Here is a 25,698-nt window from a genome sequence, read left to right as displayed (position 1 = left end):
ATGTTTACCCCCGCGTAGGCTAAACACCCTACATTCACTAGAGTGAGTAGTATCCAGTGACTATAGTAGTATCTGACTCTACAGTAGTATCTTCTGACTATAGTAGTATCTATTTACTCTTTAGTAGTATCTACTGACTCTATAGTAGTATCTGCTGACTAGTTTTATCTACTGACTGTACAGTAGTATCTACTGAGCCCAGTAGTAGCTACTCACTGTTTAGTAATATCTACTGACTAGTAACTACTGACCGTAGTAGTATCTACTGACACTACAGTAGTATCTACCGACTCTATCGTAGTAACTACTAACTCCATAGTAGTATCTGCTGACTCGATAGTAGTGTAGAGAAGCTCCCACGGACGCACTCGGAGACGGAGGTAAGTTATGGGCTTTAGCCGAGGATTTATTAAAGCTGTTACAATAACACAAGGGCACACAACTCCCAGGGGCTAGGGGTCCTACTCTGAGTCCGGGTCCCTGCCGGCTAGCTCCGGTCTCTCTCTCTCGTGTCGGATCGGGGACTCTGCCGACTCCACCGACCGGAGAGATAAGCACCTCTATCGGCTACCACCGGCTGCTCCCCAGACTCACTACTCGATCCCTCTCTACCCCTGGTTCCCTCTTCACCCTTCTTACTCTACCCGTTCCCACAGTGACCCCGCTTACGTCACGGGGTATCCCTTAAGTACCCTAGGAGACGTGACGTCATCACAGTGAACGGCACACCTGACGTCACGTCCCCATTTTACTCCTCTACAGTAGTATCCACTAACTATAGTAGTAACTACTAACTCTATAGCAGTATCTACTTACTCTATAGTCGGTATTACTGACTGCAGCAGTATATACTGACTGTAGTGGAATCTACTGACTGTAGTATTATCTACTGACTATAGTATCTACTGACCGTACGGTAGTATCTAATGACTAGAGTAGTATCTACCGACACTATAGCAGTAACTACTGACTGCAGAAGTATCTAATGACTTTAGTAGTATCTACTGAATCTATAGTAGTATCTGCAGACTATAGGAGTACCTGCAGACTCTATAGTAGTATCTACTGACTATAGCAGTATCTACTGACTCTGTAGTAGCATCTACCGACTTGACAGTAGTATCTACCGACTTTACAGTAGTATCTCCCCACTTTACAGTAGTATCTCCCCACTTTACAGTAGTATCTACCGACTTTACAGTAGTATCTACCGACTCTACAGTAGTATCTACCGACTCAACAGTAGTATTTACCGACTTTACAGTCGTATCTCCCGACTTTACAGTAGTATCTACCGACTTTACAGTAGTATCTCCCGACTTTACAGTAGGATCTACCGACTCTACAGTAGTATCTACCGACTCTACAGTAGTATCTACCGACTCAACAGTAGTATTTACCGACTTTACAGTCATATCTCCCGACTTGATAGTAGTATCTACCGACTTGACAGTAGTATCTACCGACTCTACAGTAGTATCTCCCGACTTTACAGTCGTATCTTCCGACTTTACAGTCGTATCTCCCAACTCTAAAGTAGCATCTCCCGACTCTGCAGTAGTATCTACCGACTCGACAGTAGTTTCTCCCGACTTTACAGTAGTATCTACCGACTCTATAGTCGTATCTATCGACTCTATAGCAGTTAACTGCTACTTAACAGAGTGTCGTGGTGAGGCCTAGTCCCGTGCAGACCCCTCGGCCTCGCCTAGATTGCCCAGCCGGCCGAGGTAGCACCTTGGCAGGCTGGGGCTGGGCTGCTATAACCCCCCTCCCCCCCATCGCTCGCTCTACAGTAGCAGTAACTACAAACTTTACAGTCGTATCTACCTACTCTATAGTCATATATACCGACTCTATAATAGTATATATCAACTCTATAATAGTACTAACTTAACAGAGTGGTGTGGTGAGTCCTAGTAATGTGCAGAATCCCCGGCCTCGCCTAGATTGCTCAGCCGGCCGAGGTGGCACCTTGGCAGGCTGGGGCTGCGCTGCTACCCTCCCCCCGCCCGCTCTACAGTAGTAGCTACGGACTATAGTAGTAGTATCTACCGACTATATAGTAGTAAGTGCACACATTGGGGCGGGGGGGGGAGAAGAGGACATCACACTTTGAAGAATTTACCTCAGCGTTGTGTGTACTTTTTTCTGCATTGTTGACGCGAATGAGAATTACCCCCACCGATCGCGTGTGTGCATTGCTAGGGGCAACCACGGTTCAACTTTCTTGCGCATGCGCAGATGCGTGCTTTGGCACGCGCTCAGCATAGTAATATAATAATTAATAGTAATAAATTGTTAAATTAACTACTTGAAAGTTGACCGGCGTGAAATACGAATAGCGCTGGCTCACCACGGGGCTGATCACGTGGTATCTGGGTACTTTTTTTTTACGAAAACCCCACGGTTCGTGAGTTAAATCCATCGCAAGTTTCGTCCACAGACAGACAAAAAAATTACTTTTAATTCGATACAAAATCTACACATTACACAACACAACAATCATTAGCGTTGTTTGCTTGCGTTGAATGGAGGCACTCCCAGAAGGCCATGTGTCCGTATACTTCGCGGCCAGAAGTGATGGTGGCCAGTGGTCAAGAATAGCGATGGAGTGAGAGCCAAAGCAGGGAATGCCTCCAAGAAAATTACATCCCACCGCAGAGATGGAACGGTGATGGAATGATTAAATCTTCTCGGATAGTGTTGCATCGTGAAATTGGGAGAGCATAGAAAATAGCAATGGTGCGGGGGAGCTCGGTGGGGTTGGGGCGTCATTCAGCAGTGAATAGATTTTGGCCGATAATTTGAATTTTCAACAGGAATTGTCTGGAGTTCCTGTGGTTCCCCGAATACCACATTTCTCTGGACAACATCCGCACCATGAGCGTGGAAGAACTCAACGCTTTTCCACTGGTAAGAGGTGTTTCTGTGTAAGTCTCAATGTCTGCATCTCTGCTTGTTTCTGTGTGTATGTAAATCTGTGTCTATATGTGTCTCTAAGTGAGTATGTGTGTCTGTGAATTTGTATCTATGTGAGTCTATCTCTCTGTAAATCTCTATCTCTGTGCGAGTCTGTGTGTCTTTATAAATGTATAGCTCTGTACGAATCTGTGTGGTGGTGATGGTGGTCATGACAATGGTGGTAGCGATGGTGGTGACCGTTGCTGCCTACAGTGCTAGAGGCAAGCGAGGCTGCACCTGGCTGGGTCATGTAGCCTATATATGCCCAGCCACCGCATGCCCAAGCATTTCCTGTTTGGCCGGATAGATGGGGCTAAACGGGCAAGGCATGGGCTAGAGAAGATATGGACGTATGTGATCCAGAAGGATGTGGAGTTGATTGGACGTGCCGATGGCTGGTACCAGCAGTGTCCAGATCGGCATCTGTGCGGTTCGTGAAGGATGCTGATGGGGAGTTGGAAGCCGTCATCCTCCAGCAATAACAAAGGGCAGAGGAGCGATGCTCAAAAGGAGCAGAGCGCCGGGCTGCTAAAACACAAAAAATTGATAGTGCATCTGTTAGTCAACTCATGACACCTGAGTGTTTCATGACCTTCTGCCAGCGGGCCTCAAGATGCACATAACATGGCACATGCACTATGGTGACGTTACTGCCATTTAGTGGTGAACGGCGGTTGTTGTGATGGTGTTGGAGATGGTGGTGGTCGTGATGATGATGGTGTTGGTGGTGATAATGGTAGTGGTGATGGTATCTATGGGACCCCTTTTTTTCATTATCAAGATATTACAAGATAGACAAGGCGAGCAGTACAAGGAAATTGCAAGTACCAAAGCATTCATAGCTCGGGTTAAACATTTGTCATAGTGGTGATGCAAGTCCATGGGTCTTACCATTTTTCAGGCTGGTGTTGCGTACACCTTGTGCCACACAGAGACAACTGCTGCTGGGATTATGGGTGGTGGGGTGGACAGTAGGTTCTCCCAGGCTAATCTGCAGCAGCGCATTTAAATGCTCGAGATGACCTATGAGTGATATAAGGTGATTATTGCCTCATCTATCAATAAAGAGCCTTTACATCCTTCTTTCCCTCTTGTTTGTGCCCACATCTCCTTTGGTGCTCTGTGTTGCTTGGCTTGCGACAGGTGCAGCTGTTGCAGATGTACCAGGAGAGGATGTTTCAAATTATGGACCAGGTGGTGGTGCAGAACCAGCAGCACCTTGAGGAGCAGCTATGCTGCTTCCGCGAGAAAGTGCGAGTGCTTAGAAGCGTCATGGTGAAGGTGCGTGTACATGGTGGAAGTGTTTACCCAGTCTACCATGGGCTCGCCTCCCTATCAACGCGAGACAAGGAATGGTGGTGGTGGCTTATGCCCCCACTGAAGATAAACATCAGTGGAGGGATGCAGGCAAGGCCAAGGATTTGGGTATTCTTGGCCACGGTCACGCCCTCTTTCTCTATGCTTGCGAAACCTGGTCCCCCCTAATGGAACATCTGCGCCGGTTAGAAACATTCAGGCTAGCCTGCCTACGATCCATCCTGGAACTAGGTTATATTCTGTGAGGAGCTCACAAATCTTTGGAAGATGTGGACACATTGCCATAGGTGAGCTCCTCCAGCAGGCAAGGCTGCATTGGCTGGGGCACGTAACCCGCATGCCAAGCCACTGCATACCCAAACAGCTTTTATTTGGCCAGATATAGGGGGCTAAATGGGCGCGGTACAGGCTAGAGAAGAGATGGACTGATGTGGTACAAGAGGATATGGGGCTGAGTGGATTTTATGATGACTGGTTCCAGCGGTGTCAAGATCAGCCTCTGTGGATGATACTCATAAAGAACGCTACTGGGCAGTTGGAGGCAGTCACCCTCCAGCAACAACGGAGGGCAGAGGAGCAACACTTGCAACAACGAGCTTAGTGCCGAGTAGCTAAAACACAGCAATTTAGCACAGTAGGGGGCACAGGTGGTGCATCCGCCAGTCATTTCAGTAAACCCGTGGCACCTGGGTCTGTCCCTTGACCTGCCAGCGGGCCTTTGACACTTCATGTGGCCGTAAAGTGCACCTACAACAACTGCCATTCACCACTTAGTGGTGAATGGCAGTTGTTATTTACGTGACTTTACCGAAAGACCCAAAGAATATGGTGAATGGCAGTTGTTGATTTTTACTTGTCGTGATTGCTCACCCAGAACAGCTTTGCGGAGTCTCATTTAGCAGACGGGTCCTGCTGAGTGTTTAGCAGTTTGGGGGGGTGGTGGGTGAGCGATCATTGCAACTGCTGCGCTTAATTTCAATCCAATAATTGCCGTGGTGTATCCTTGTGTTGTTTTGACTTTTGCGACGTTGGCGCAGCGGCTTAGCTTTTACCGAGTGCCGCCACGGCATCTTTCACGACCACTGCGAACTAAACAGACGGCGCGGTGGTAGCGTTAATACTCACCGCCATGGTATTAACCGGGGCGGCCTGTGGGATTTGAGCTGCGAATCTCTACCGTCGTACACCCTCCTCCTCTCCTTCTCACGCAGGACGAAAATCCCGTCGACAACACGGACGCCGGTACGGACGCCTTCTTCGCGCGACTGGTCGCAACCTGTGCGCAGACGGCAGAATCCAAGCGGTCGAGCGATGACGCAGGGGGGCAGGATGACACGGGAGGGGGGGGGGAGGCCCACGCCCAGGAGGGCCCCCGCACCGTGCTTTTCGCTGACTATGAGGAGGAGGGGCAGGAGAACGATGCTGCGTCCCCGCTCAGCCTGGGCCCACAGGACAGGCCCACGGTGGATGTGCAGACCCTGCAGGACGTGACGATGTAGAAGGTCGTGGAGGTTCTGTTAGAGGAGATAGACCCCCTTCCCCTGCATAATTAGCCCTCCCACCCCCTCATACGATTAACATTTGTGCACTAGTAGCATCTAAATGCAAGCGGGTCTCCAAACACTTCAGAGGGGGGAAAGATTGTGTATATGCATAGCAAAATATAAATATACTCTTTGGTTTTTTCGGTAAAGTCACGTAGTTAAAAATAAAAGAAAAAACAACTGAATTAAATCACGACGTTTCGGAGGTAACACAAGCTTCCGTCTTCAGGTGGAACCGTCACAGCAAAATTACTGGATACAGTTATTTTTCTGTGACGGTTCCACCTGAAGACAGAAGCTTGTGTTGCCTCCGAATTGTGATTTAATTAATTTTATTATATTCTTAGGTTTTTTCGGTAAAGTCACGTAGGTAAAAAACATTAAAAAGTGCCCGCGAGCACAAGTCAGATCTGAAACACGGCAGAACTGATTCTTCGGCCGTTGCCGATCATTGCTACAACTCGGTGGGCTCTCATGAAATTGTATTTTCCGAGACCAAGGTTCTCTGCAAACCTCCTGGCTACCATCAAAGGTTTGTACACGAAGCCATACAAATATACAAACACAGACATAATTTCAACCGTGATGACGGTTACAAACTGAGTAATCATTGGAAAGATGTGATTAACCATGCAAAAAAGATTTAACTACACTTATTTGCCAATCTTATTTGACAGACAACCATCACAGTTTTACCATGTCTAGTGGTGGTCTCCCTGTTACAGGTTGAGTCACAAACCGCACCTCGGCATAACAAAGGCTCAGCCTTTGTTATGCAGTCTATTCTTAGTCTTAAGCCTCACCTTACTATATTAATAAAAGTATGCGGCCCTTGCCCCACCACCTTCTCCAACCATTATATAAACGGAGTGGTAGCTTCTGCAATCTCTCATTTACTTGATACAGCTGTCGTGGCTGTGACGGTACCACCTGAAGACGGAAGCTTGTGTTGCCTCCGAAACGTCGTGATTTTTATTTTATTTTACTTTTTAATGTTTTTTATCTACGTGACTTTACCGAAAAAACCTAAGAATATGAATCATTGCAGTCACGAAAGTTTCAAATCTAGAATTAATTTTATTATTTTATTTTTAACTACGTGACTTTACCAAAAAACCCAAAAAGTATGAATCCTTGCAGTCACGAAAACTTTTAATCTATATAAATATATATTACGATATATATGTACAGGAAAACTAATGGGGAGTTAAATCTTGACTTCAACCAGGGCAGGAATGGAGTTTCAACTGGTGTGGAGTTGCAGAGACGAAGATAATTCCCAGCCTTGCACACATGCGTAGGGAGTGCTAGTGTTAAGGTTAGCGCGCTGCACTTTGATCTCGGCATGTTCACAATGCATGGCTCACAGTGGAAGTGAAACATTTAGGCTGTAATCCGCCTGTACACTCGGCATGCTCACAATGTGTGGGAACTACAATTTATAATCTGGCTGTACTATAATGGGATAACTTGAGGTGCTATGTTTAACATATTAAACATACTGGACATTAATGAACCAAAGCTAAGGGGAATAGTGAGGGTGGGATGAGTTATTACATGGCTACTTAATGCCACCCATCCACTCACCGCCTCAACCATTCACTCGTCCACTCACCTGCTCACTCACCAGCCCACTCACCCGCTCAACCATTCACCCACACACCCGCTCACTCACCAGCTCAACCACTCACCCACCCACCCCACTCAGTCACCCACTCAACCATTCACCCACCCAACCACTCACCCACTCAGCTGCTCACCCATGCACCCACTCACCCGCTCACCCATGCACCCACTCAACCGCTTACTCACCCACTTACCCACTCACTCATCCATTCATTCACTCACTCGCCCCATTCATTCACTCGCCCAATCACCCACTCACCCATCCAGCAATTCACTTACCCACTTATCTGTTGGCCTGTCATGGCACACAGTGTGAGTGCAAGTGGTCAGCATTATGCCTGGAGGCTGTTATATCTTCAAAATCAATGTTAACCCATGAATCCACCTGTATATAATCTGTCTGGCTCCTGAAGACATTTATTTAAACAAAATTCAGGGAACACTAGCAAAGCGTGTTAATATAACTCTTGGTTTTTGCGTATACATTTTGAGAAATGGACAAATTAATGTTCAATCGCAACTTAGAGGTGTGAATCCAGGCTCAGATTTCTCTTTAGCTGCCTTCATGCTTGTAAAAAGTTCCATAGATAAAAAAACCTATTGTTTTATTGAAATCTACAAGTTGAATTGGGTTAATATGTATGTTGAACGTCTTTTGCATTTCTTTCGCACCGCACCGTGTGTGGCTAATTGAAGGTGCGGGAATCAGTAAAACTTTACACTCACTGGCACAGTGAACAAGGTGGTGGTATGGTCAACCATGCCTGGCCACCTTCATCTGCTCAACTGAGTAGCAATAAACCCGATGAAGGCCCACAATAAGTTCAGCTATCACTTTTCAATAATATTTGCCATCAGCAACAAACTGTCGGGTTCATAAGGGAGTGCATCAACAAGTGCACCACCGCACCCCACACATACACTTCCATATGTATACATTTCACGTGGGTCGGTAACAATATAAATACAATGGCAATCATTCGCTTCTCATTGGATGTGATGCCGTTTTGACGTAAAACTTGTGTGACTGAAGGAATTCATATTCTTGGTTATTTCGGTAAAGTCAACGTAGATAGAAAATAAAAGAAATACAAATAATAAAGTTAAATAAATACATTTCAAATTATACAAGCAAAAAACCCACAACGTTTCGATCGCAACACAAGTGGTCTTCATCAGGCGGAGAGAAAAGAGGGGGCAAGCCTCCAAATGCAACTCCTTATAAGGGCTTTCAAATTGAGCAAAGCTGTGCGGCGTAATGAGCATAGGCGGGGCAGCCAGCGCACATGTAAGAGCAAAGCACCAGAAGTACAAGTAAAGCGAGTGCGTTAGACAATGGGGGAGGGAGAGTATGGGTGGTAGAGCTGAAAGGCGAGGGCGCAGTCCAAGTGTTAAACAATGGAGGGAGGAAGAGGGTAGAGATGGGGGGGAGAGAAGGGAGTAGAGGTGGGGAGGGGGCATTGCACCTCGCTACACCCATCCACACTGCTGACGGTGGAGGTTGACAAGAAAACAAATCAAGTCATGACCCAAAGTGGTTGATGACATCTTTCCAATGATTGTTGAGTTTAAAACCGTCGTCTCGGTTTAAATTGTGTCTGTATATATGGATGGCTTCGTGAAGTACCATCGTCCTAGATAAATCGATTTCGTGTGAGCCAGCCGCATTAAAGTAATGATCAGCCACGGCAGAAGTATTGGTCCTGCCGTGTTTCATATCTGCCTTATGTTCACGAACACGGTCTGAGACATGTTGTTTAGTTTCCCCAATGTAACTGCTGCCGCAGATACAGCTTAGTTTATAGACGCCGGGATATTGCATGTCAGGAATCTTGTCCTTCACAGATGAGATCAGATCACAAATTTTATGCACTGTGTTAACTCGGACCTGGATCTTATGTTGTGTTTGTTCAAGATTTTGGAAATCTTTTTGGTTATCCCTACTATATAAGGCAAGGTGATGGTTAAGATTGGATCTTCAGATGGCTCCTTCCTCACAGATTGAGTAGTCAGAATATCCATATGCCTTGAGAGCCTGGTGTATGTGTTGAGTTCACTGGTCATGTGTTCATGGTCAGAGATACATTGAGCTCTATGGTGCAGCGTTTTGATGAGGGAATTTTTCTGTGATGGATAGTGGTGGGAATCAAGTTTTGGTAGGCATCAGTCAGGGTTACTTTCCTGATGTGGCGCTTTCGTGACTGCAGGAATTACTCTTTGGTTCTTTTGGTAAACAGAGTGGCTCAATTAGCTATCTGGTCTCTTTTTGATTAAGACATCCAAGTAAGGTAGCATTCCATCCTTTTCTACCTCCATGGTGAATTTGATTGCTGAGTGTATGGAATTGATGTGGTTGAGGAATTGTTTCAGAGCTGGTCGGCCATGTGGCCAGATGACAAACGTGTCATCTACGTATCTCTTCTATCTGCGTTACTTTACTGAAAGAACCAAGAATATGTGATGTCATTGCATCCCCCCCCCCCACCAGAGTTCCACCCCTCCCCCTGTTTCGTGCTGTTTGTTGTGGGAAAGGGGAGGCGATACCTGGGAGGCCCCACCCCGGGAGGGTAGGGCAAGGCTGAGTGAGTGACAGGAGGGCCACGAGAGACGGCCATCGGCGCGGCACGACCGCGTGGTCGCCTTAAATGTAGTGTTAAGAGGATGGAACTCGAGGCAGCTGCCTCCATCCACCTCCAGCACGTTCTGCTGGTGCAGCATACGAGTGGGTTCGTTAAAGTGTGGGTTGGTTAAAATGGTTAAGTGTTTTATTAAAGTTTTATTTGCAAGAGCCGATGGTTCGTTTTGGTCAACTGCGCTGAGGAGTGGCTGTGTGCTGGGAGCTCGGGTGGGCTGGACTGCTTCATGAGGGGTTGGAGAGAGGTCATTTCGGACCCACCCCTCATAATTTGGATAAATTATACAGGTAGGAACAACAGTTCTAGATTTGAAGCTTTCGTGACTGAAAGAATTCATACTCTTAGGTTCTTTCGGTAAAGTCACGTAGGTAAAAAAATTATATTAAAATAAATGAAAATAAATAAATTAAATCACGACGTTTCGGAAGCAACAAGCTTCCGTCAGGTGTAACTTCTCCAGTAAAATTAATGTAGCGTATGAAGTAAGCTATTCAAGACACGTGTTTTTTATATAGGGTGCTGGGCAGGGAGGAGCCAATGAGTCGGGGGGGGGGGATAACCATCTCGGTGCTTTTACACTGCAAGTACGGTGCTTGTACACTGCAAGTACGGTGCTTATACAATGCATGTACGGTGCTTATACAATGCATGTACGGTGCTTGTACACTGCAAGTACGGTGCTTGTACAATGCATGTACGGTGCATTGGACGCTGAATGGCGAATGGGAATGAAACACTGTTGTAAATCAGACTTTTTTCTCCTTAGTGTGGGTGGTGTATAAGGCTGGATATGACTGTAAAATTATAATAATAAATATGGATATGATTATGGGAGTAAATATAAACTGGCTGAATCTTAATTTTGGAGCTTTCGTGACTGCAGGAATTATTCTTTGGTTCTTTCAGTTAAGTCACGTCTAAAGATAAAATAATAAATTAAATAATAGCATATTACGACGTTTCGATTGCAACACAAGCAATCATCAGGTATAAAAGAAATAGCAACAAAAATCTAACTAGAAAACTATAGACAGACATACAAGCAGACAGACATCACAAGGACACAGAGAGAGGACACATATCGGCACAAAGAGAGAGGTCGTTTCTGTGACGGTGCCTTAAATATAGAGAGGGGGGCGGGGGCGGAGAGAGGGAGGGGGCAGAGAAAAAATTAGCATATCAATGAGTGGACGGCAACGTGATGCTGCTGCAAGTAAGATGACGACGCGGCACGGCACGCAGGCTTGAAAAGCAGGAGAAAGACACACTAAAATGTAATACATTACATTTCGATATTTTACTAGGTTATTTAATTTTAGTGTGTCTTTCTCCTGATTTTCAAGCCTGCGTGCCGTGCCGCGTCGTCATCTTACTTGCAGCAGCATCACGTTGCCGTCCACTCATTGATATGCTAATTTTTTCTTTGCCCCCTCCCTCTCTCCGCCCCCGCCTCCCTCTATATTTAAGGCACCGTCACAGAAACGACCTCTCTCTTTGTGCCGATATGTGTCCTCTCTCTGTGTGTCCTTGTGATGTCTGTCTGCTTGTATGTCTGTCTATAGTTTTCTAGTTAGATTTTTGTTGCTATTTCTTTTATACCTGATGATGATTGCTTGTGTTGCAATCGAAACGTCGTAATGTGCTATTATTTAATTTATTATTTTATCTTTAGACGTGACTTAACCAAAAGAACCAAAGAATAAACTGGCTGTTTAGCAGTAAAATGCACGACAGCTAAAGTTTGAACTTGGTTAATTACATCCTTCAGGTGGGGACTGCGAAGCGTAAGCACAACATCTTAAGTGTGTCTAAGAGGTGGCTTTGACGAGTTAAATCTTTTTTACATAGTTAATAACATCTTTACAATGATTGCTCAATTTGTACCCATCATCACGGTTGAAGTTACGTCTATGTATATCTGGATGGCTTCATGCACAAACCTTTGATGGTAGCCAGAAGGTTTGCAGAGCACCTTGGTCTCGGAAAGACTATCATGAGAGCCCACAGCGTTCTAACAATGATCGGCAACGGCGGAAGACTCAATTTTGCCGTGTTTCAAATCTGACTTGTGTTCGCGGACACGATCGGAGACATGACGTTTCGTTTCCCCAATGTAACAATCACCACAGCTGCAACTCAGTTTATAGACTCCAGGGTATTGCAAGTCAGGAATGACATCTTTCACAGATGGGATTAGATCACGGATGTTATGTACTGTACTGAATCGGACCTGGATCTTATGTTTGTTTAGAATTTTGGAGATATTTTTGGTCACACCTGCTATGTATGGTAACATGATCGTTTTGATCGGAGTTTTAGGTGGTTGGTTCTGTATAGTGGGAGAAACAGCTTGGCGGATGGTACAGTCAGAGTATCCGTTCATCTTGAGGGCCAGATGTACATCATCACGTTCATCTTGAGGGCAAGATGTACATGTTGTAATTCACTGGTCAGGTGGTGTTTGTCAGAGATGCAATGAGCTCTGTGGTATAGTGTTTTGATGAGAGAATTATTTTGAGCCGGGTGGTGGTGGGAATCCGGTTTCATGTAGGAATCTATGTGGGTGGCCTTCCTGTAAACAATGTCCCAATGAGCCATCAGGTCTCCTCTCAAACAGAGCGTCCAAGAATGGTAGTTTGCCATCTTTCTACACTTCCATGGTGAATCTGATGGATGGGTGTCTGGAATTGATGTGATCCAGGAAAAGGTTCGATGCTAGGAGGCCATGTGGCCAAATGACGAAAGTGTCATCTACATATCTCTTCCACAGGGAAGGACGCACGGTAGATGTCTGGATGGTGTCTGATTCAGACTTCTCCATGAAAACATCATCACGTTCATCTTGAGGGCCAGATGTACATGATATCGTCAGGAGACAGTACCATGTCCTTGACCATAGAAACCAATTGGGTTGAGTTAAGTACTGCTGAAGTGAAGGGAAGCAGAGTATCTGATAGAAAACGGGCTAGCTTGTAGGTAGGAGAGTTGATCGTGGACACTATGGGCCGTAGTGGGGTGCCTTTATGGATATTGGGAAGACCATAGAATCTGGGAGGTCTTGCAGCCGAGGGTTTTAGGGAGGGACGTTTGGTTGGTTCGATTAGGGAAGTCGAACTCGTGATCTTGTTGGTTTTTGTCGTTAGGCTGTTAGTAGGATCACTTTTAATTTTGGAGTAACTACCATCATTGATGAATAGGTCCTGGATTTTGTTGTATGAGTCTTTATCCATGATAACCATAGCATTGCCCTTGTCGGCCGAGAGGATGACGATATCATCTCTTTTTTTTAATTTGTGAGTTCAGAGCGTTCGTTTTTGCTAATGTTGCTAGTAGGTTTCTTAGAATTCTTGAGAATGGTGGCTATATCAGCTCTTGCTACGTCCGCTTGGATGTGTCCTATGCCTCTGAGGGCTACCAACAAGATCATCACGAGTTCGACTTCCCTAATCGAACCAACCAAACGTCCCTCCCTAAAACCCTCGGCTGCAAGATCTCCCAGATTCTGTGGTCTTCCCAAGATTCATAAAGAAGGCACTCCACTACGGCCTATAGCAGAGGTGTGGACTCGAGTCATGTGACTTGGACTCGAGTCAGACTCGAGTCATGAATTTGATGACTTGCGACTCGACTTGGACTTGCATAACAATGACTTTGTCCCACCTATGAGATGTGGACTCGAGTCATGTGACTTGGACTCGAGTCAGACTCGAGTCATGAATTTGATGACTTGCGACTCGACTTGGACTTGCATAACAATGACTTTGTCCCACCTCTGGCCTATAGTGCCCACGATCAACTCCTACCTATAGGCATTGCCTCACCAACACTTTACCTGGAATGGCACTTTCTACAAACAGAATGAGGGTACCCCTATGGGCTCCCCCTTGTCACCAGTGATAGACAATGTTTTCATGGAGAAGTTTGAATCGGACGCCATCCAGACGTCTACCCTGCGTCCTTCCCTGTGGAAGAGATGTGTGGATGACACTTTCGTCATTTGGCCACATGGCCTCCCAGCATTGAACCATTTCCTGGACCACATCAATTCCAGACACCCATCCATCAGATTCACCATGGAAGTGGAGAAAGATGGCAAATTACCATTCTTGGATGCTCTGTTTGAGAGGAGACCTGATGGCTCTTTGGGACATTGTTTACAGGAAGGCCACCCACACAGATTCCTACATGAAACCTGATTCCCACCACCACCCGGCTCAAAAGAATGCTCTCATCAAAACACTATACCATAGAGCTCATTGCATCTCTGACCAACACCACCTGACCAGTGAATTAAAACATGTACACCTGGCCCTCAAGATGAACAGATACTCTGACCGTACTATCCGCCAAGCTGTTTTTCCCACCATACAGAAACAACCACCTGAAACTCCGATCAAACCCATCACGTTACCATACATAGCAGGCGTGACCAAAATATCTCAAATTCTAAACAAACATAAGATCCAGGTCCGATTCAGTACAGTACATAACATCCGTGATCTAATCCCATCTGTGAAAGATGTCATTCCTGACTTGCAATACCCTGGAGTATATAAACTGAGTTGCATCTGTGGTGATTGTTATATTGGGAAACGAAACGTCATGTCTCCGATCGTGTCCGCGAACACAAGTCAGATCTGAAACACGGCAAAATTGAGTTCCGCCGTTGCCGATCATTGTTACAACGCTGTGGGCTCTTATGATATTGTATTTTCCGAGACCAAGGTGCTCTGCAAACCTGGCTACCATCAAAGGTTTGTGCATGAAGCCATCCAGATATACAAACATAGACATAACTTCAACCGTGATGATGGGTAAAAATTGAGCAATCATTGTAAAGATGTTATTAACCATGTACAAAAGATTTAACTCCTCGTCAAAGCCACCTCTTAGACACACTTAAGCTGTTGTGTTTACGCTTCGCATTCCCCACCTGAAGAAGGATGTAATTAACCAAGTTTAAATTTTAGCTGCCGTGCATTTTACTGCTAAACAGCCAGTTTATATTTACTCTCAATCATATGCATATTGATTCTTATAATTTTACAGTCATCCAGCCTGATACACCACCATCACTAAAGAGAAAAAGTCTGATTTACAACAGTTTTTCATTCCCATTCGCCATTCAGCGTCCAGGCATCGTACAAGCACCGTACTTGCAGTGTACAAGCACCGTACTTGCAGTGTACAAGCACCGTACTTGCAGTGTACAAGCACCGTACATGCATTGTTCAAGCACCATACATGCATTGTTCAAGCACCGTACTTGCAGTGTACAAGCACCGTACTTGCAGTGTACAAGCACCGTACTTGCAGTGTACAAGCACCGTACTTGCAGTGTACAAACACCGTACTTTCAGTGTAAAAGCACCGTACTTGCAGTGTGAAAGCACCGAGATGGTTATCTCTCCCCCGACTCATTGGCTCCTCCCTGCCCAACATTTTATATTAAAAAAACACGTGTCTTGAATAGCTTTCTTCACACGCTAAAGTAATTTTACTGGAGCAGTTATTTTCATTCATTATTATTTTTTTACCTACGTGACTTTACCAAAAGAACCTAAGAGTAGGAACAACAGGTTCCACACTGCCCACCAGGGATTATTTGTCGTGCATATGGGGAGGGGCGGGGCTGGGAGGGGAGGGGCTGGGTGGGGAGGGTGGGGCTGGGTGAGGAGGGCCTGCTCACCCCGTGGTGCCCTTATAAAACGTAACGTTTAACCAACACACTACACTATACAACGACACGATACACTACACTTATACAGGTAGGAACACCAGGTTCTACACTGCCCACAGGAATTATTTGTCTTGCACAAATGCGCTGTACAACCAAGTACCTACCTGTCCACTCCGAAGGAACGTGTATTTTCTTTGGATATATGGTGTGGATAAAATGCTATTTTTTACTATAAACGTCCAATGGAGGTAATACAATCAATTTCGATTTAAAGCTTTCGTGACTGCAGGGATTCATCTTCTTGGTTCTTTCGGTAAAGTCACGTAGAAGGGAAGTAATAAAATAATAAAAATAAAACATAATAAAACAATTCTCACGACGTTTCGGCCACAACGCAAGCAGCCGTCCTCGCCTGAGGACGGCTGCTTGCGTTGTGGCCGAAACTAAAATAAAAATCACGACGTTTCGGAGGCAACACAAGCTTCCGTCTTTAGGTGGAACCGTCACAGCCACGACAGATGTATCAAGTAAATGAGAGATTGCTGGAGCTACCACTCCGTTTATATAATGGTTGGAGAAGGGAGGGGGGTAAGGGCCAAGTGCAGCACACTTTTTATTCTTCGGCCGTTGCCGATCATTGCTACAACTCGGTGGGCTCTCATGAAATTGTCTTTTCCGAGACCAAGGTTCTCTGCAAACCTCCTGGCTACCATCAAAGGTTTGTACACGAAGCCATACAAATATACAAACACAGACATAATTTCAACCGTGATGACGGTTACAAACTGAGTAATCATTGGAAAGATGTGATTAACCATACAAAAAAGATTTAACTACACTTATTTGCCAAGCTTATTTGACAGACAACTATTACAGGTTTACCATGTTTAGTGGTTGTCTCCTTGTCACAGTTTGAGTCACAAACCGTACCTCTCCATAACAAAGGCTCACCCTCTTAAGCCTCACCTTACCATATTAATAAAAGTGTGCTGCACTTGGCCCTTACCCCCCTCCCTTCTCCAACCATTATATAAACGGAGTGGTAGCTCCTGCAATCTCTCATTTACTTGATACAGCTGTCGTGGCTGTGACGGTTCCACCTGAAGACAGAAGCTTGTGTTGCCTCCGAAACGTGATTTTTATGTTATTTTATTTTACTTTTATTAATTTTTTCCTACGTGACTTTACCGAAAAAACCCCACTATGGATAAGCCATACTTATCCATAGTGGGGTTTATATCTGGGTGGAAGTTGAGAGGCGGTTCCACCAGGGAGGCTTCGGGAACGTTCCGGGAAGGTTCCGGAAGGGGCGTGGCCAGAGGCGGGGCTTAGACCGGGGAAGGGGGATATAATGGGACACGGAGCAATGCGAAGGGGTCAGTGTCGAAGACAAAAGGAGGTGCCGCCGATGCTGCCCCGCCATATCCATCAACCACGTGGCGGCTCGTCCTCCAGCTGCTCCTTAGCGCACCATCAGCCAGCAGTGCGCTGGAGAGCGGGTGAACGCCACGTGGCGCGGGGCAACGTAGCTACGCGAAGAGTGGATGCCGCAAGGAGAAGAGACGGAGACATGTGGCTGGCTGTACTGAGTTTTTATTAAATACAAAACTTAGATTTCTTACCGTGTCTGAGACCACTCATTTCAGAGTGATGCGTTCCCTAGTTACCTCGTCACACCCGAGACCTTCCAAATACTGTACTCTCTCCATTTCATTACTTTTAACTTTATAAAAAGTGGAAAACTAGAATGAAATAGGAGTGTTACGTAGGCTATAATCACTGTCGAGTGGAAACAAACGTTTTTGGTGAAAACAGGCCAATTTGCGATTGCTAATCAATCAACCATCACTAAACGTTAGTTATCATAGCTAAGTAAGTTACACTACTTGGAAAGTTATTTAGCCATACATTCACCCAACGACCAACAATGGCGCTTATGGGCGTGTTCAACCTAATGTTATTGTCTTTATTACATTATATTTCTCAGAAAGCCCACATGAAGTCTGAGTAAAGTGTCAATCATTGATGCTGCGCTGCATGTGTAATATTTGTAAAAAGTAGCTTTCATTTATTGCATATTCATATAGTGTAGTGTATACCTGTACTTGCTTATGATAAATAGTACTATTAGTGTTTCTTTGATTAAAGTGCGAGCAGTTTTATTACAGTCAGCTTTCATTCACAGTGCCATCATGAGTAAGTGGAAGGGTGGCAGTGACATTCGTCAGTTTTTTGGGCAGCCTCAGAAAAGAAGAAAAGTAAGTTGAGAGCAGTGAGAAAATGAGTATCAGTCAGATGATAGAAGTATACAGTAGTACAAGAGATGAGTCAATGTTTCTCGATATAATATTTGGCATTCAGATCAGAAATGGTTATTAATCCATTCCTGAACATCCATGGCAAGAAACACCACTTGTTCACTGATAATATTTCTTTCATGTTCACTCTGGTGCATTCAGAGTAGAGGGAGAGAGAGCATGAGGATTTCTGACAGGGCAAGAAGAGAATGTGACATGGAGATGAGTGAGAAATTGAACAAATATGTATGTTTAAGACCGAATAATGACATCATAACAGTCTAATCCTAATCTTAATTTAAGAAGAGATATTCCTCTCATGTGTATTTCAGATAATACAATCAAGCAGGGAGAGTGAGTTTGAGAAAATGACAGAGAGATGAGACAGGCTAGCGAAGATGAAGGTGCAGGAGAGGGGGAGGAGCTTGGACCTCGCCCAAATCAGCCAAAATGTTAATGTCATACCTAGTCACACCCTATAAAATAGAACACTCTATTTTCAGAAGAAATGGTTTAAAGATTATACTTGGCTCCATTACAGGGGGTTCTCTGTTTATATTGTGCTAAATACTTTGCAACACAAAAGTCTAAGCTTGTGTTGTGTGGTTATTCTTGACACCACTGGAGACTTGTAGATCCACACTGAGACGGAGATTCATGTAAGTTATTTATTAAACACTCTGCACACGACTTTTACATTTCGAGTACTGCACACTCACTGCCTACACTCCACACCCGACGCCTGCACCCGTTATGGTGTGCGTCAGAACTCTGACCTGCACGTGGAACTGTCTCCCATTATTCTACGCCCCGGCACGGCTTCCCCTCGTCTGCCCCGGGCGGAGGCACGCTGCCATCACCGCCCGGCGACGAGGTTGGGCTTCTAACCCTCTAGCCTTCCTTCGGCGGCGGCTGGGCTGTTCCCACTGCAGGCACACGTTCCCATCTCTACTCACACTCCACACCCCAGGGGAAGGGTACTGGGGATTCCTAGCACTCACACAGGCTACTCTAGCCTGGCGCTAATTTCCCCCTACCCTGGGTCCCAAATTCCAACCTCACACCTTTCCAGCTCCTTGCGACGACCCGGAACACGTCATGGGTCCCACCCTAAATATCCCCGGGGGACATGACGTCACCGTCCCACCCGCCGTGCATGACATCACTCTCTGACGTCACTGCACCGAAAGGCGAGCGTGACGTAACGTCATTATTTACTATTATCTGGTCCAACACCAATGGGGACTAGGCTCTAAAGAAAACCGTCTCGGGTGTGGACCAATCAATTTCAAGGGCAGTGCATATTATTATCATTATCAGAGTTGCTTCTTTTTGTTCGCTTTTTTGACTACTTGTGTTGTGGTTATTGCAAACATGATGCCTTGAATAAAGGTGTCAGTTTTGTACCAGTTTAAAAAAGTAAAACCCTACTACTATATTTTGCCACTGGTAAAAGAGATCTCATAGTGTAAATGCTTACCCCGAGCTCTCAATACTCTGATATTGCACTGTGTTTGAGTTGTACGCCTTCTGGTGTCATCTGGTCCAACACCAATGGGGACTAGGCTCTAAAGAAAGCCGTCTCGGGTGTGGACCAATCAACTTCAAGGACAGTGCATATTATTATCATTATCAGAGTTGCTTCTTTTTGTTTGCTTTTTTGACTACTTGTGTTGTGGTTATTGCAAACATGATGCCTTGAATAAAGGTGTCAGTTTTGTACCAGTTTAAAAGGGTAAAAACCTACTACTATACTCTACACTTGTATCAAAAGCAGATTCAGCTTTTGTCAAGACTGGCTTTCAAAATTGGAAGAAGGCGCTGGGGAAATTTTGTGTGCATAAAGACAGTCAGTGTCACAAATTAGCTGTGATGACTCGGATTCAGGAGCCAAAACCTGTTAATGTGCAACTTTCATGTGAGCTTGAAAGACAGCAGCAACAAGCAAGGAGAAACCTCATGAAGATTGTTGGGGGTGTAAAGTACTTGGCACGGCCTGGCTTTTTGAGGCGTTGATAAGGAGAGTGGGAATTTCAGCCAGCTTCTAAAGTACGAAACAGAGGGCGATGCAGAGCTGACCACCTGGCTGAAAGGTCACTTTGATTTCACCAGTCTCCAAATGCAAAACCAAAATTTGAAGCTGATGGGAAATACAATCGTCAAAGAAATTGTGTCGGAAATAACATCAATGCCAGTGGTACAGTTCGCACTTATCATTGATGACACCCAGGATATATCAGGAGTTAAGCACGAGTCAATATGTTTGCGCTTTGTAGATGCAGATCTACAACCAAAGGTAGAATGCCTGGGACTCCACGAAGTGTCATCAACAGGGCAAAATATAGCCAAGATGGAATGTGATGTGATGATGCGTCTAGGCCTTCCTCTGTCCCAACTTCGAAGACAAACCTATGACGGTGCCGCAAATATGGCTGCATGATTGCAGGGGGTGCAAGCCATTTTAAGGAAAGAACAACCACTGGCTATGTATTGTTACTGTGGTCCAGACTGCATGAACTTATCTTCTTGGTTCTTTCGGTAAAGTCACGTAGAAGGGAAATAATAAAATAATAAAAATAAAACATAATAAAATAATTATCACGACGTTTCGGCCACAACGCAAGTAGCCGGCCTCAGGTGAAGAATGAAACACCACCAAGCTTGGAGCGTATATTTAAGCTCGGTTGGAGGGGGGAGGTGGGAAGAAGAGCGCCTTGACAAAATAATTTGCATATCAAGAGTAATTTAGCATATTTATGGGAAATGCGTAGGAGGTGGGCGGGGGGTTTCAAAGTCATATTATGCCGGTGCATTATGCAGGATTAGCAGCATCAAAGGGAGGGGATGTGGGTAGCATTAACAAAGGGAAGGAATGTTAATAGTATGTAGCTGCAATTACTAAACAACCACGTAAAAACTAAAGTAAAAACTACATAGTATCATCAGTATACTAAATATACTCTCCAATAAGCTGAGCGACTTACAGTAAGTAATACATTACAATTCTACGTCGCAAAAAATATTATATGCTTCCAGCTAAACTTTTTTTTATCTTACATCACACGGGTCTACCCCGTACTATATACTACCATAGACAAACCCAACATTAAATTATATACTGTATTACTATACACCACTCTATACCTTCGACTATAATATTACCCTAAGTATTATTCTACCCACCCTACTGTATACCACACTGCTGTATATTCACTATACAGTTACGATACTGTATATTACCTTAATACATTGTATTAAACATTACAATTTTATACTATTTATACAATCTGCTATACACTATACCAATGACCGTCGCGTGAAGGATACTAAGAGGAAGCAACGAAATATGTCAATGGGAGAGTGGTGAAAGGAGACTTGCAGCGGAGCGAAGAATCCATTCCCTGTGGAGAAAACAAGATATATAGTCAACTAGCGGAAGTACCCGGCGTTGCCCGGGTGAAAAATATATTTCTTAAAAACTTTACATATATACACAGATACTAAGGTATTGTCAAAGCCCACCGGGCTTTGACAATACTCACCACTCACGCTCACCACTCACCCTCACCACTCACCCTCTCCCTCACCACTCATGCTTACCACTCATCCTCACCACCACCACTCACCCTCACCACTCACGCTCACCACTCATGCTCACCACTCACCCTCTCCCTCTCCACTCACCCTCACCACTCACCCTCACTATTCACCCTCACTACTCACTACTCACCTTCACCACTCACCTTCACCACTGACCCTCACCCGTCACCCTCACCACTCACCACTCATCCCCATGTTGTGTCTATACCCTTTTTTTAATTAAGAACAATTCAAAATATATATATATATAATAATAAAACAATTTAATCTATATATATACCTTTTTTTTTAAATTAATTAATGAAAACAACTCACTTCTTCTCACAAGAACACCAGGAATCCATGAAACATGGAGGGCGGTTAAAATGTTGAGAGTTCGGCCACAAAGAGGTCATGGACATCCAGATGGACAAAAGATGTATGGACTAGCCTCCCAAGACATCTGGAGATGTACAGATAAGGGCAGAATAAATAACGGTTGAAACTTCGCGTTTTCTTAACGTTTTCCTTACCGAAAAGTAGAAACTTAACAAAGATAATTAACCAACAAACAATAATATTTTTTTCTATTATTATATGTTTCCTACCTACACGACCTTCCAAAAAAAATAAAAATAAAAACTAAAGAGTACGAATTCCAGAAAGCTTAAGTGGAAACATAATTACGCTTAACCTCAGGACATTAAAATATAACTCAGAATAAACACCAATCTCTGGAGAACTAAACTTGGCGAAGCCAAAATAATAATGTGACGAGAATCATTACGAATATTCATTAAACATAGACGAATGATTACCACGATACTAAGACCGAAGGAACTCATAAAATATAATTCAAGAATAAATGTAACACACAGGACCACATAAATGTATTACAAACATCTCCTCAGCCACCTTTGTCTTCCAGCGGGGTCTGACGGGCAAGGAGGGAGCAAAAGGTCACAAGGGGGGGGGGGGGGTGTCTGCTTCTTCTCACTCTGTCTTGTTTGTTTTCTCTCGCAAGAGACGCGGAGAGAGGGGAGTCACGTTTTGAGTTAGGCACGGGCGCACACCGCGAAAGGACAGTCTGGGTTGAGTCAGTCCGAGTCGAGCTCAGCGTTGCGACGGGGCACGCAAGGGAGCTGTGGCAGTCGTGCCTCGAGAAGAGATGGGACGACGAGACATCGTTAAAGTGGCAGCCTGAGAGCAGTCTGGGTTGAGTCGTGCTCAGTCTCACAACTCGGCTTGCGACGCGGTGTTGCGACGGGGCTCGCAAGAGAGCGGAGGCGCGTCGTGCCTCGAGGAGAGATGGAACGACGAGACATCGTCAAAGTGACAGTCTGAGAGCAGTCTGTCCGAGTCGCGCTCAGTCTCGCAACTCGGCTTGTGACGCGGTGTTGCGACGGGGCTCGCAAGAGAGCTGGGGCGGTTGTGCCTCGAGAAGTGATGGAACGAGGAGTCGTTCGAGTCGCAGAAGTCTGAGTTCAACCTGAGTTGGGGCTGGGTTTCAGCCGTGCTCCGGCTGGCGGAGCGTCGTGAGGAAACGAAACACCGATGCCGATAGCAGGTGTCGCTTCTCGCAGAACGAAGTTAAGTGCGAGTGAAGCTGGCAGCTGCACGAACAAAGGAAGCACGGAGCAGAGAGAGTGACGAGTGACGACAAGCAATCAACCTGTAAAAGGGCGGAGATCGCCAAGCGTCGACCAAGCGTGCAAAGCAGAGAGCGCGAAGCAGTGGAGAAAGCCTGGTCAAACGGCTGTGGAGAGAGAGAGAGCGCAAGAGCAGCACGACTCGGACGTCACCGGGCGTCACCGAGCGTCGTGCCAACTCGTCATCCAGCAGTGGAGAGAGAGAGAGAGCAAGAGCAGCACGACTCGGACGTCACCGGGCGTCACCGAGCGTCGTGCCAACTCGTCATCCAGCAGTGGAGAGAGAGAGAGAGCAAGAGCAGCACGACTCGGACGTCACCGGGCGTCACCGAGCGTCGTGCCAACTCGTCATCCAGCAGTGGAGAGAGAGAGAGCGCAAGAGCAGCACGACTCGGACGTCACCGGGCGTCACCGAGCGTCGTGCCAACTCGTCATCTAGCAGTAGAGGGAGAGAGAGCGCAAGAGCAGCACGACTCGGACGTCACCGGGCGTCACCGAGCGTCGTGCCAATTCGTCATCCAGCGGTAGAGAGAGAGAGAGAGCGCACAAGCCGAGCGACACGCTGAGCGAGGGAGCAGCAGCGGCCACGCCCAACCCAGAGAACTTCTGGCCGCTGGTTGTATCCTCCTACACCACACAAGCTAACGACACAATTAATATTACGAGGGGACAACGCACACACAGCACGCACACGAATAAGAAAATTGTCATTGCGTTTCAGAAAGGGTTGCCATTTCGAGGTGGTGCGTTCAATATCAACTGATCGTGCAAAGCAGTTGCTGCCGTCGAGTTACATGAATAAGAAATGTTTTTAGTCATTCATTTTCGTTAACTGCATAATTTCGCCAATGAAGAAGTATTTTTAGTCATTCATTTTCGTTAATTGCATAATCTTGCCCATGAATTTATTGACGTATACCTGCTTTCGCATAAGAGAGTGTCATGTGCTTGTTTAGAATTAAAATTGCTTAACACCAACTGTTCGAGTGCTTCTTTCCAAGTCCATGCAAAACTGTCTTATTCATAAGAGCTGTATCCTGATGAGATCTGAACTGGTGACCTTAAATATCATAACACACACTAGGATAATCGGTAAACGTTTAATCGATGATAATCGTGTTATCCTGATTGACAACTCTGGATAAACGAAGCTGAGCCTAATTATCACAACTGCACACATTAACATCGTCGCAAGCATCCGCATAAATTACTACGATTATCTCAGCGATTATCATAATTTATGCATATAATTACACGCATTATCATAATTTATGCATATTAATACACACACTATCATAATTAATGCGATTTGCGCATTTTTCGGAAAATTATTAATTTTTATTATTTTCATCAAAAATTCATAACTCCGACACATACAACACCCACCACTCACCCCAAACCACTCACCCTCACTACTCACCATCACCACTCACCCTCACCACTCACCCTCACCACTCACCCTCACCACAAACCCTAACCACTCACCCTCACCACTAACCCTCACCACTCAACCTTACCACTCACCCTTACCACTCACCACTCACTATCACCACTCACCCCTGACCACTCACCCTCCCCACTCACCACTCACCCTCACCACTCACCCTTCCTACTCACCACTCAACCTCACCACTCACCCTCGCCACTCACCACTCACCATCACAACCACCACTCACCCTCACCACTCAACCTCACCCTCACTACTCACCATTCATCCTGACCAATCACCACTGACCAATCACCACTCACCACTCTCCACTAACCCTCACCACTCAACCTCACCACTCACCCTCACCACTCACCCTCAAAACTAACCACTCTCTCACAACTCACCCTAACCACTCACCCTCACCACTCAGCACTCACCCTCACCACTCACGCTCACCACTCACCCTCACCACTCACCGTCTCCCTCACCACTCACGCTTACCACTCACCCTCACCACTCACCACTCATCCCTACCACTCACCCCTAACCACTCACCCTCACTACTCACCATCACCACTCAGCCTCACCACTCACCCTCACCACTCACCCTCACCACTCACCATCACCACAAACCCTAACCACTCACCCTCGCCACTAACCCTCACCACTCACCCTTACCACTCACCCTCACCACTAACCCTCACCCTCACCACTCACACTTACTACTCACCACTCAACCTCACCACTCTTCTTCACCACTCACCCTCACCACTTACCACTCACCCTCACCATCACCCCTCACCATCACCACTCACCCTCACCACTCGCCCTTACCACTCACCATCACCACTCACCTTCACCACTGACCCTCACCACTCACCCTCACCACTTACCACTCATCCCCACCACTCACCCCTAACCACTCACCCTCACTACTCACCATCACCACTCACCCTCACCACTCACCCTCACCACTC

General features: G+C 45.7%; 1 protein-coding gene and 1 long non-coding RNA gene across 5 annotated transcripts in view; both read left to right on the top strand.

Moving 5' to 3' along the window:
• Positions 1 to 10,239, top strand: part of LOC144734721 (ATPase MORC2-like) — a 110,225-nt gene extending 99,986 nt beyond the window's left edge. For 3 of the 4 annotated variants that reach the window (XM_078617052.1, XM_078617051.1, XM_078617049.1), the window contains 3 exons: positions 2,823 to 2,916; positions 4,108 to 4,245; positions 5,493 to 10,239. In XM_078617052.1, the coding sequence (XP_078473178.1) occupies positions 2,823 to 2,916; positions 4,108 to 4,245; positions 5,493 to 5,780 (520 nt within the window). In that variant the 3' untranslated portion in view covers positions 5,781 to 10,239. The other variant, XM_078617053.1, reaches the window with a different exon arrangement.
• Positions 10,240 to 22,029: 11,790 nt separating this feature from the next.
• On the top strand, positions 22,030 to 24,270 carry LOC144734671 (uncharacterized). Its single transcript, XR_013588533.1, has 2 exons — positions 22,030 to 23,650; positions 23,738 to 24,270. It is a non-coding gene; the product is annotated as an uncharacterized LOC144734671 (long non-coding RNA).
• Positions 24,271 to 25,698: the final 1,428 nt, after the last annotated feature.

This window comes from Lampetra planeri, chromosome 52, assembly GCF_965212315.1.
Source record: "Lampetra planeri chromosome 52, kcLamPlan1.2.h2, whole genome shotgun sequence".
Taxonomy (NCBI): domain Eukaryota; kingdom Metazoa; phylum Chordata; class Hyperoartia; order Petromyzontiformes; family Petromyzontidae; genus Lampetra; species Lampetra planeri.
This window is presented reverse-complemented; position numbering and strand designations above follow the sequence as displayed.